The sequence below is a fragment of the Anser anser genome (genome assembly GCF_964211835.1).
Source record: "Anser anser genome assembly, chromosome: 9".
NCBI classification, from domain to species: domain Eukaryota; kingdom Metazoa; phylum Chordata; class Aves; order Anseriformes; family Anatidae; genus Anser; species Anser anser.
In genome coordinates, this window is record NC_139729.1 from 14830625 (window position 1) to 14843582 (window position 12958).

At 40.4% G+C, this 12958-nt stretch overlaps 1 protein-coding gene across 2 annotated transcripts; it reads right to left on the reverse strand.

Moving 5' to 3' along the window:
- Window positions 1–33: 33 nt before the first annotated feature.
- On the reverse strand, window positions 34–12890 carry PARL (presenilin associated rhomboid like). Of its 2 annotated transcripts, XM_083849145.1 has the most exons (10): window positions 12594–12757; window positions 12313–12508; window positions 12068–12208; window positions 10093–10141; window positions 8323–8418; window positions 6919–7068; window positions 5776–5846; window positions 4370–4471; window positions 2404–2501; window positions 34–431 (listed from the first exon to the last, which is right to left on the reverse strand). In XM_083849145.1, the coding sequence occupies exons 1-10, from the start codon at window positions 12740–12742 to the stop codon at window positions 317–319; spliced, it is 1167 nt and encodes a 388-aa protein (XP_083705271.1). In that variant the 5' UTR covers window positions 12743–12757; the 3' UTR covers window positions 34–316. The 2 variants fall into 2 exon arrangements, with proteins under 2 accessions (XP_083705271.1, XP_083705272.1); XM_083849146.1 differs by lacking the exons at window positions 34–431; window positions 2404–2501 and adding an exon at window positions 2508–4268 and having other exon boundaries at window positions 12594–12890.
- Window positions 12891–12958: the final 68 nt, after the last annotated feature.

Sequence of the window (12958 nt, forward strand, 5' to 3'; positions counted from 1 at the left end):
TACCTTCCTAAGTATTAACCAACTATACTAAACTTACAGTTTGTTGACAACTTTATTGGAAAGCTTTGTGCATCTTTTAAAAAATGTAACACAGGCTGCTACTGCAGGGAAATAGGATAAAAATCTTTATCGTTCCACCTTTGTCAGAGTTCATTTTCTATTGGTATGCATTTTTGTAATTGTAGTTTATGTTAGGCCTCTAAGGAGCCGAGGTTTCTAATGTGGAGTAGCAAGAAAAAACAACCTTCAAAACCAATTCAATCCCACGTCTTCAAGTAATATACCACTTCAGCACAAGGAACCTCTAGGATTAGGATTAATTAGATCTTCCACCTCCTTTTCCCGTGTTCTTTGTCCTCATTTCATGCCAAGCTTTCACGAGAGGTTCTCTGTTTTTCCATATGAGCTCGTGACCGTAAGTCACATACCACCTGAGAAAGAAAGTACTAGTTAAAAATTTAACTGCAACTTTTCTCAGCATCTGAGGAACAGACTGATCACTATAAAGGCAGCTAGATGCTTGTAATACTAGACAAGATTAAACTGAGGCACAAGTAACGTTCTTGGAAAGTAGCGATGTTAGCTAAGCTACCAGTTCTCTTGACTCCATTTAACTTCTATGTTCTTGCCTGTCTCAGTCCTGAGAATTAAAGGCATGAACACCTTCCAATTTCACGCTCTCATGGATTCTATTTAAAAAGATACAAAACCTACTTCCATTTAACACTGTTAAAACAGTACAGTTGCTTGTGCTAATCCTTACTACTACCATCAGGTATTTTTCTTGTACATAAACACAACAGGAACTCCCCCATAAACAGCCACACTCCTTTAAAGTGAATTTTCCGCTATAAACAACTCAATGAAAAATTAATCTATTGAAGTGTTCTGAAACAACTTATACTGATTTTCATGTAGTTTTGTATAAATGTAAGTGATTAAGCAAGGGAGGTTATGGAGGACAGGAGAGGGAGAAGTGGAAGGGGAAGCAATTATATAAAAATACGTTGAAGGTTCTCCCACAAGCCGTCAGTAAGTACTTTTGTATGAGCCACTAGCTTATCTAGAACTGTCAGGCCATTCCAGTAGGTCATATAGTGGCTTTCTGAAATGGACAATTGTCTGTGAAGCAACGTATAGAAAACACGTGGTTCAACCTGTGAGCTAGAGGCCCTGTTTAAGGATGAAATGGCCAAAATGATCACTGAGGAGAATATATATGCACACATATATGAAAGAAAGTTACTTGTAAAACTTGTCTTTACTGCATCTGCTATCTTATTTTAATAATATACAAGTCCGTATTACAATAAGAAGCTGATATAGCTGCATCAAGGCAGAAAGTAGCTACAAATTGGCAAGTCTACATCAACTGCCTCTGTGATGCCAGAGAAAGGGTGGAGAATAGGCTGTGCAGAGCAAAATTTACACTAAAGTAAAGAAACAGCAAACAAAGACAAACCAGTCTGGAGACCAAAATTAGTACTCTTCAACTTCTAGAATACATCTTCCAGACTAATCACACTGCGTGAACAAACATTGTTAATCACTGTGCAGTCTGATCTCATGAAAAGATCAAAGGAACAACATTCTGCAAATTTCAAAAGGATCCTAAGTTCCTTGATAAGGTTGCTGCAGAATAAACTCACTGGGCACACTTCTGCATCGAGCTTTAAATTCATTTTTTACCTGTCCTAGTTAAAATTCGGGTAGGCTTTTAACCTATGTTTAAAAATGCTCTTAGCAGTAAGTGTGCAAGTTAAGACAACAGTCGGTGTGAAAAGGGGAAAAACCCATTAGGTAATACAGTTCAAACATGAACAATGCAGAACTGTTTGCTAGAAACTAGTTTCTAGTAGTTCTTCTCAATTAGGCTCCACAAAAAGATGAAAGCAGCAAGACTGATAAACAACAGTGGAGGCTGTTTGAAGAACTTGGCCTCAGCTCATTCTCATTCAGCTCTTTCTAAACTGGTAATTAGAAATAAACATTCATACATGAGAATTTTGTTAGCTGTTCAACTCAAGAGATGTTTTAATTTGTCCATGCCGTGTTTTGTGAGAAACTATTCTGTCTTGCGACTCTCTTCAATGTTCTGGGGAGAGAGCAGGACTGAGAAAGACAGTCCAGGTTACAGTAACAGGACAATCAAACGTTTAACCTGTCATTTCAAGACAGCTCAGCACCTTTCAGTTCTAGGAATCTGTTAACAGTACTTTCCACGCAATTTTATGGCATTGCAAGAATAATGGCTAGTTGTCTTCAGTGCTATTCAAGACAACTTAACTTTCCAAACCCCACAAAATTCAAAGAGAAGACTATGTCAGGGAAGTGCAGGAAGAAAGCGAATTTGCGAATATTCAGAAAGTGAATAGGAGGAGTTTAAATATAAACCAGACTTACATTCCAAATAGAGCTCCCCCTAGATGTGCAGCATGGTCAAAAAATCTCCAGCCTAGAGCAAGCCCTGCAGTGTCAAATGCAATTATGGCTTTTAAAGCCTGGAAAGGAAGAGAACATGCAACAGATAGGATCAGCCACAGTATATAATGAACGCTGGTAACAAAGCTTTATATACAGCAAACATTTGGATCAAAAAGCATCCCTTAAACTTTTTATCAGTGCAAACGCTGTAAAAAAACTATTTTAAAAATGGACTCAGTCTGATAGCTGTACTGTGCTGCCAAAATACAGTCATGAGCAACCATAGAATAATGCTGGAGAGGAACATTGTCTTCTCAAATAATCTATTTGTTCAAAGCTTTATTTCTACAATTACATATATTTTAAATTTACATCAGCATATTTTCTAAACTTAGGTCAGAAAAAAAAAGAGAAAACTACCTGGGAAGAAGTACAGTCATAAAAGATACCATAAAATACGAAACTGTAGTATTCTCATTCACTAATTCTGACATAGCTGAATGACACAACCCTCTACTGGACAGAACAATGTGGGGCAGCATCCCTGTCTTCCCCTCTGATAGCTATTGATCATCACACTTTCCTAAGTGATCCATCTGTTAGAATGAAGAAAATCAGGATGACAGTGAACAATCCGTGGCAAGAAACATGAGCAATAGTTTAACATTCTCAGGAGAGACAAACCACCATAGTTGTAATTATGCAACATTTTACTAAATGCATCATTTCAAGAGACTGACAGAAGTAATGTCAGGATGAAGTGTTACTTTAAGTAGGATTTCTTTCCTTGAGCATAGGTGTTAAAATAGCAGCTATGTTGCTATATTGGCTTTTTTCTTTGAAAAGCCCATTACAGTATACATGAGGTAGGCTACAGGAGTACATGAAGTTTAGAAATTACTAAGAACTTCTAGCATTTAAAGGCTATATCAGAAAATATTCTGAGATTTACACCATAATAGCCAATGTTGTTCTTTATTTACTGTTGTAACGAGTGCTTCCTCATGGCAATGCTACTGCGGCTCTGACAGTATTTTCACCCTGGTTTCTTTTCAGGAAAGATGCAATTGAAGGTTAGCATGCAAAAAAAAAAAAACCAACCAACTAACAAAACAACACAACATATCCACTCAAACAGAAGGGCAAGAAAAACATGAAGGCTATATTTGAGAACGTTGTTGACATCTGTAAGCTGTATTTACAAAAATATATTAAACCGCATCATCTTATGACGGCAAAGATTAACCACCTTAGGTAACATAGGAAAGCAACTGTTAAGTGGTGGACCACAGGCAATTAACTTATTCAAGCAAGTCAAAACATACATGAGAAGCTTTTCTTAAATGGTATATGTATGAACGCATCTCAAAGCATTTAATGAAAAATGGACTGCTAGTAGTACACATAAAGGGAAGTCTAAGCAGTTTATTTCTAACCCAAGAATGTTCTTGGAAGTATCAACAGGAGGTGTTCTTCCAGGGCTAAAATGTTATTTCCTTTGAGAAGCAAAACTCTTTTCTCAGTCTTGACCAATCTTTCTTCAAAAAGAGAATCTAGATACTAGTCTGTAACCACTATTGCTATACAAAATATTGCCCTTCAGAAAGACTTATGTCTTTCTAATATCTGAACAGTTTGTGTGCACACAGTCCTCAGACAGAAGAACTCCCAATTTCCTTCACCTCTTAGTATCAGATTTGCAACACACCCATGGAGGATGAAATTTAGGATAATTCTGAATCCACTGCACACTTGTGTAAGTGACTCTGCCAGGCTGCATTAACTCAGAATCAGTCTCCAGGTCTTCCATGACCTTGTAGTCTTTTTCAAAGTAGATTTAACAGCTTAGAAACACAAATGAAAAGGACATGCCTTAAGATAAGGGATAGGTACACAGAAAAACGTTTTAAGTGTAGGATTTCTTTTGAAGTTCAAAGGTACTTACACTTCCTGCTGTAAATGTGAACATTGGAAGAAATATGATGGCTAGTTTTGCTTCTGGCATCTTTGTACATACAGCTGCAAGGACAGTCATTATAGCTCCTGACTGTAAAAACATTAAAATATATAGAAGTAAGCTGAGATATTACATAAGGGAAAAAAATATTTTTCTGAATGTGAGCCTTTTTCCTTTTGGCTTTCATTATTTTTCTAACACAGCCCTGTGATATGTCATGAAGTATCACAGCAATGTTGAGAACAAAAATAAGATTTTAATGTCAATATCTAGAACTACAAATACTGGGAAGAACCTCATGCTCTTACCTAGCCTCCAATAATCAAGAAAAAAAACCCTCCTGTTCTTAAGATATCTAATGTTAATGTGCTTTTTGTAGCAAGCTTTATAGAAGTCTGTATATGCATTAAATCAGACCCAAACACTTCAGAAGAAGGGATTCTGTCTGAAGCTTGTGCCAAACAAAACATGGAAAGTAAGAGGGACAGGAACAAGAAATCTCTTGTCAATGAAACAACAAATCCCTGGTCTGTACTGAAGTGACTGCAGGCTTTTGTATCCCATGAAAATTCTCAATGAAAAGGCTGTGAATACCATAAACTAATGCAACATGTGTCAACTTCAGTAAGTTCAAATCAGTAAAACTAATGGAAAGTAACTTGCTCCAGATATAATTTATTCATAAAGGGAAAATAAGACAGCATTAACAAAACTCTAACTTAGGGACTTCCCATAACATTTTTCATTCCCATTGAAAAACAAGAACCTTTGTTAAAAGCTAAAAGTTTAGTAAAAGAAGAAGGCTGTAAAACTTGGCAAATGGCTAGGTTCACTTAAAATTTATAGCAAGTTCAGTGTTTTAAAACATAGTACTAAAAATACTTGTAAAGAACAGACAACCATAGCACATCCTCGACTTACCTCGTACCTTTCATATAGTAAGACTTCGGGCAGCAGTGCTGCTTTCTGCACAGTATTTCCTATAGCTTTCACTAGCATCCCATGCTGATTCTGACTGGTTACATATTTCTTTCAAAAGTAGTGTTTTCAGTTAGAGAAGACAATTATACACAATTATGTAATAACAGCTTTGAAATAAGTTGTAGAACTGAACTATCTGCTCAGTGACAAAGAGGTCCTGCTCATTAAGTACTCATTTACAACCAACTACAACATATAGAAACATATAGTTCTGGGCTGTCACTGCAAGAGTTGAAATATTTGAAGAATAGCCAAGTTCTTGCACAAGAGTAACTGCTAGATTGCTTGGTTTCAGTAACCCTTCCTCATTTCTATCATCCAGAATATATTCTTTTAGACAGGTAAAAGAAGACAGCAGGCTATGAAAATAACATTAGAAACTATATAGTGTCTCTTATATTCTAGATACTCACAGCTCCAAGGGATGGTTCAAACTTTCCAGTGGCCATTTTAGCAACATAACTGACAAAAGTAGAGACAACACCTAGAAAGGTAAAGTGACAATTAGAAACGATATCTGCAATGCAGGCAAGCATCAGAAAACTAAACAACGTCATTGGCACATTCTAAAGAAGCTAATGCAGGGGCTTTATTCAAATTAAAAAAAAAAAATACAAAAAACTGTAAGCTTTTCATAGGAAATTCCCATGAGTCTGCTCTAAGAGCTATTTTGTTTTGGTGACTGTGGTGGTTTTACCTTGCTAGGCACCTGAACTCCACCACAACCGCGCTCTCACTCTCCCTCCTCAGAAGAGGAAGGAAAGAAGAAAAGGAAAAAAAAAACTCACAGGTTGAGATAAGGATAATTTAATTAAAGGAAAAATAATTATTATGGAAAATAAGTATTAATTTAATTATAATACTAAAGGGAAAAGGGGAAAAAACAAGTAAAGGCCGTATGGAAGTGCAGAGGAAAGAAATTACTCTCTGCTTCCCACCAGTGAGTGATGCTTGACCACGTCCTTGAAGCAGGGCCTCAATGCACATAGCCACTGTTTGGGAGGACAGACGTTTTCATGAGAGCCCACCCCTCCTCTCTTCTTCCTTTTTCCACCTTTTATTGCTGACTGTGACATCATATGGTATGGAATATCCCTTTGGTTGGTTTAGGTCAGCTGCCCTGGTGATGTTGCTTCCTCCCCTCTTGCCCACCCCCAGCCTGCTGGCTCTGGGGGATTAGAGGGAGTCCTGATGCTGTGCCAGCACTGCTCAGCAGGAGACAACACTGGTATAATACCAGTGCTGTTCTAGCTACAAGTGCAGAGCACAGCACTGTATGGGTTGCTACAGGGAAAGTTAACTCCATCCCAGCCAAACCCAGTACAGCAACTAAGCATGACTGAAAACCAGATACTTGTATTTTTGTGGTATTTTGAAGTCCAGTACCCTAAAGCCATCAGACTTCCATGTGACAGCAAATAAGCACTGCAGTTAGTATAGAGCAGTTTGTGGGGCTGAATAATTGCTATCTGTCATCATATGCTTATTAACCGTGTACACTTTATTTGCATGAATATATATTTTTAAATGTTGCAAATATATGTATTTCACATTACCAGCAGAAAGATACACTGCAACGAACTGCTCACATCCCAGAAGAGAGACAATGCTGCTGGAAAAACTCCATAAAACATACATATTTGCTGCCATGTGGAAAAGAGAGAAGTGACTAAATGTAGAGAGCAGCATTGGAGAACACAAGGCTCCTACAAGAGAGAAAAATTAACGAAAAAAGTCAGTGTTTAACTTGAACATGTCATGCAGACTAGATATTCGTTAAGAGATACTATAAGCTAACTGTACTTAGAATCCTCAAATACAAACTATGTAATAAACCCAAAAATGTAACAAACTTCAAATTCCATGCAATACCTCTTGAAAAATAGAACATACACCCCAAAAATATGCAAGCTGTATGAACAGCTACTTTAGAAAGTTTAAATTACCTACTAGGAAACGTTTCACATAAAACTTGAATCTAAAACCACTTGTTCTATGCTTTGGAAAGAAAGATTCGGATAAATGTACACGGGGATAGTTTTTATTATATTAATAGGAAAAACTATATAAAATGATTTTACTAGGGAGACTGATTCAGAAAGGAAAACTTTCTTAAAAAAAACTAGTTCTTTGTGCAACAGCAGCCTTGAAAATGTAAAAAAAAAAAAAAGCCAATTAGCAGGTTTAAAGGTCAACATTATTTAAGCAGGAGAGTTTGGGATGACTGCTTTGCATAATAGCTAGCTTTAGCTTTGGAGTGTGGGGAATTGGTTGAGTTTCCGTTTCCGCAGAAACAACTTTCCTCATGCACATTTGTCTCATTCTTTTAATTCTTTTCTCTACTGTGGAAATGAAAGCTAATTGTTCTGCTATTAAATACTAGTAACTTACTTTAGTAAATTACTTCCCTAAGTTAACCTCTTCAAAATATTTCACACACAGTGAAAGCCAAGTTTGTTTGTTTGGCAGGAGGGGGAAACACAAGACCACCCAAAGTTTGAAACAAGGTGCCTGTACACAGCATACAGACTAATGTTTTATGAAGACTGGGATGATTAGTGTTCTGTCCAGGAAAGCAGCTGGTGTTGATATCGCTAACAGAAGTGCCTCTTCATCTTTAGGAAGGCAGGAACTGCATCCCACTGAATGCATTAAGAGGCCAGGCAGCAGGCAACAGTTCTGATATTAGAGTATTTAGAAAAGTACTGGTGGTGGTTTCTTCTTTGACTTAAAAAAAACAATCAGACAAACAAAAAACCTACAAAATGGATCCATTACCTCTAACTTTTTCTCCATTCAAAGTGTTTCCTATCTAGACAAAATGACGTGTTTGGGCATGACTGAGCTTACTTGCAGCTCCATCACCCACAAGCAAAGCACCATCCCAAGCTTTCGTGGTATGATCAAAGGCTCTATTATACACCAACATAGAAAAGTCACCCAAATTACTATTGACTTACTAGAGGATGGATCTGAGGTGAAATATGTAAACATAATCCGTCGCATACCAGGCAGCCTCCATAAACAGAATACGAAGACATTTGCAGCTATAATACCTAGTAAGAGAGAAAAGTATAAACAAATTTTGAATGTAACATGTCAAAATACTTACTGTAAACAGGCATTAAGAAGTATGCTTGCAAAAAATCATACCATAAACTTTATGGAGTTTAGAAAAAGCAAAAAGAAATACAGGAATTCAGCTTATATAATGGAAATCTTAGAAATAGAACATTTAACTGCAACCGTTTTATTTTGATGTACAATGTAACAAATGTGACAATCCAGGAAATCTGCACTGAAAACATTCAAGCTCTGGTTTCAAACTTATGTTCCACTATAGAACCAAAGAAGGAAGAACCAGCTAAAAGAGGTCCATTTCTTGCCTCTAGCTGCTTATTCCCAAATGCCACCAACCAGCTGCACAGATGCACTTAACTGCACATGGAGGGGAGAAGGCTAGGGGAACCATACAAACATGCAGTATACATCCCTTCCATTTTACGGACAGGTTTGGTTTTGAAGGGATTCTAATAATATCGGTTAGATATAAAGCGAAAAAAGTTGACTTGGTATTGCTAAAGCATAGTCATCCCTGTGAGATAGCAAACACGCAGCTTTTTACTTCCAATGTTTACCGTGGTCTTATTTTAGTTTAAAAGAGAATGTACATGATTAGATATACAGCGATGCAAATTTGTTTCTTGTTTACAGTGCCTCCTCTATTATTATAGAAACAGTTAGCCATTTACAACATTTTACAATAGCTAAAAACATTTAAGGGGAAAATAATTGTGCTTCCTTTACAGAATAGTAAATATCACGTAATTATTCTCTATTTGAAGTTTGTAACAAAACTTAAGAATGGTGAGAAACCGCAATGTATAAGTCCTAGAACCAAAACTTTTATACATCTCTTGATGCTCTATCTTATTCCATTATGTTAGAGGAAATATTTTCCTTGCATGCTGCACCAAGATGTCACAGAACCGTCAACCGTTTCAGTACAGTAAGCCCAATCTTGTGATGGCAGTCAAGGGCAAGTATCCCAATGGCTCAGGATATACCAGCTAGAATTTAGATAGTTTATCAGATTCACTAAACGTTGAGAGATGCTCTAGAGACTAGAGAATAGGAGTCTTCACCCTCCAGACCCAATATAACACTTATCTGTATCGTGACCCAACTGCATGTTGAAAAGTAATTCAAGTTATTGTACAATGTAGAAAAATAAATGACATAGCATAATGTTATATTCCTCCCTGTGGTGGTGAACACAGACATATTATTTAACAGAGTATGCAACTCTAGCCAGCCTTTGTTGGGTGAGAAGTTGGGTGAGAAAATCACACAATTTAGGGACACCTCACAACTACCTAATCTTTCAAGACAGTGCTTACAGAATTGCACAAAAAAAGCACATAACTAGCTCATGTTACTTCTAAAAGTATTTTCTGTTTTTCCACAGTTCCTGAAAAAAACATTCCAGGGGCAGGATTCTAGTTAATCCTCTGTAATCTCACACAGATGCAGAGGAATTTTTGATGCATATAAAAATATATTCTGAGAAGGAAGTGTAGCAGAAACCATGTATGTGCAGGTATAAGTTTACACATGCTTGGTGCCTAACAACCTAAACGTGGTATGAAAGCCATCTGTTTTGACATACTGTACCTGTTTGCCATATTTCTCTTCCTGTGAATGTCTAATACTTGTAAGCTAACACAAACCTGTCACAGTCCGCTGACCCTCAGTCAGGTTATTCCACCAGCTGTTAACCTGAAACAGAATTGGTATTTATCAGTGCCGTCGTAGGGTATTTGTAACTTCAGAAATAGTCACAGAAAGGTCTACCTTTTTAAGAAAAGCATTTGTTTGAAATATGTCAAGGAAATCGGCTTCAAACTTGTTATTTTTCTTAGAGATTTAGCTTTTTAAGTCAGCATTTCCTTACTCAAGAGTAGTTATCTACCTTCCTTCTCATTTAATATCCAAGAGTAGATCAAGAGTTTCTTCAAAAAGAATCGGGCGGGTTATATCATTTTGCAGAACTGCATGGGTTACCTCTGCTTGTACTGAAGAGGTATATAGCCCATAATGCTTACTTTAGAAGGTTACCAAAGATAGCATCGACCTTGCCTCAACTAAGCCTCACCCTAATGCTATCTAACATCACACCACCCACCTTTCAGAGATTCCACTTTTGTGCCAGGGTCACTTTTGCAGAGGTGGCTCACAAGATGTGGAATCCATTCCCCCTTGCGTCCAGCTCACCCAGCCCTCCTTCAAGTTTAAAACCCCTGAAAAAGTTTATTTTGAGTGCAGTCAGCCCACACGCAAATTCCATCCCCCGCTTTCCCTTTTTAAGCTTTCTGAATTATTTTGGACAAATATTTTCTTGCTAGCTCCATGACCTTCCAATCTTATCAATGGGGGCAACGTCAAAAACTCAGTTATAGGCTGGAGGCAGGAAGAAATAATGCTCTATGAAACTACCTGTGTGCGATCTGGTATCTGTGTAACAGCTTCACTGCATTTTGTTTAATGCTCTGGCACAGGACAGATATCAGTATCTCCTACCAATTTCTCCAGTACAAAGACACTAACCTGATTTTTCTATAACATAATAATAGAATGCCCTCAGAGTCTATTGGAGATCCTGAATCTAAAAACAGAACTTACCTACTGAAGATAGGGGTTGGGAATTTAAGCCTATTAACAACGGGGTGGTTTTATTTTTAGATAGCTAGTCAGCAAATCTTCCCCTTCAGGTTTTGAAGGAAAACAGAAGCACAAAACCAAAATTATTTGACGAATAATTCAGGGGCAGTCATAATCTCACCTGCACTTCATATAAACTGAGCAGGAAAGCATGCCCATTTGGAAAAAAGTACCACAATGCACACAATTGGCGTTACAAAACCAGCTCCTCTGTGTGCCATCCAGGACACTGTGCTTCTCCAGCGGCACGCTCAGCCCCACCTCCCTTGAAAAAGCAGACCAGAACAAGTAAACAAACCTGGTCTAGTACATGCTACAGCAGTAACCTTGAAACACACGTGCATTTTTTTTTAGTTTTAAATATGCTTAACTGAAAACTGAACGGCCGGTATCTTTCAGAATACCAACTAACTGTATGGCAAGTCTTGCAGTAGTCACGTTGTTCTTACTGCCCAAATTTCAAAGCGAAGCAGCTGGATGGAAACGTCAGCTTTCATTACAAAAGCCCCTCAAACCATGATGGTTTGTACAGTAAAGGCTGAAAATCTGAATGCGTTTCTGAAGCCAGAAGATTAAACAACAAAAAAATATGCTTAATGTTCAGAATTTAAGCTAGTTCTATTATCTCTGGGAGCTCAAGTTTGGTTTTGAGAATGCTTAGAAATGGCAATTTGAATTTTTTGATAGTGAAAAAGCAAAAGGAATATCCTTTAGATATTTACTAACTATTCCTGACCTCTCCTCCACGCATTTCAGGGTGAACATGGTATTTGTCTCCTACGTAGGTTGCGCAGTGATGCTGTGAATTAGTTTTCTATTGCTGATTCTACCATTTTTCTCCTGAAATGGAGTGTAATTTGCTGAGAACGAAGTAATGTAATTTGCTTAGAACGAGGAGCAGCTTGCTGAGCACCTGTCACCTCTCAGCGTTAAAAGCCTGAGCAAAGAGTACAGGAGCCGTGCGGGCGGTGCTGGCACACGTACCTGCTTTCTGAAGTCCCCCCTCTTCTGCGGCCGGATTTTGTCCAACCAGTCCGCCCGAGCTTCCTCAAAATACGTCTGGACCCGGGACTTGAGCGCCTCGTACTGCCAGATGGCAGCGGCCCCGAAGGCGGTGCCTGTGAACTGGGCAACGGCGGGATAACCTCAGCCCGGGGCGGCAGCCCGCGGCCGGGGCCTCCGCCGGCGAGGCCCGCGGAGGCTCCCTCCCTGCCCGCCGAGCCACTCACCCCCACGGCGAAGAGCAGCGGCCTGACGAGGCGGCGGGCCGGGGGGCGGCCGGCGCGCGCGGGCGGCGGCGGGCAGAGGCTGCGGCGGGGCGGCGCGGGCCGCGCCTCAGCGGCGGGCGGCTCGGCGGCGGGGGGCTCCTCGGCCCGCGGCCGCGCCCGCCGGAACCCCCGCCGCGGCTCCAGCAGCACCGTCAGCCTGTGGGGGAAGAGGGAGGGCGGTCGGCCGAGGAGCCGCGCCGCCCCCCCCAGGCCCGTTCCCTCCCGCCCCGGCCCGGCCGTACCTGTGCGTCCGCGGGCCGCCGGCGCGGGCCCAGCACCACCACGCCATCTTGGGCGCCTCCCCGCGCGCCGAGCGCTTCCGGGGCGGCCGGCCGCCATCTTGCGGGCGCGGCCGGGGGACTGCCCCTGGCCGGCGCGGCGGGGCCGCCATGTTGGGAGGGGCGGCGGGAGGGAGGGGCCGCCCTCAGCCGCCACGATGAGGGGGGCGCTGCTCTTCCTCCCTGCGCCGCCTCTGGGGGGTATGCCTTTGTTCTCCGCAGAAGACTCCCGGAGCGGCCCCAGCTAGTGCTGCTCGTCTCCCCCGAGACTGGGAGGCTGGGGTTGTTGCCTCGTCCTGCCTCCCGTCCTTAGCCGCCTCGCCAGGCCG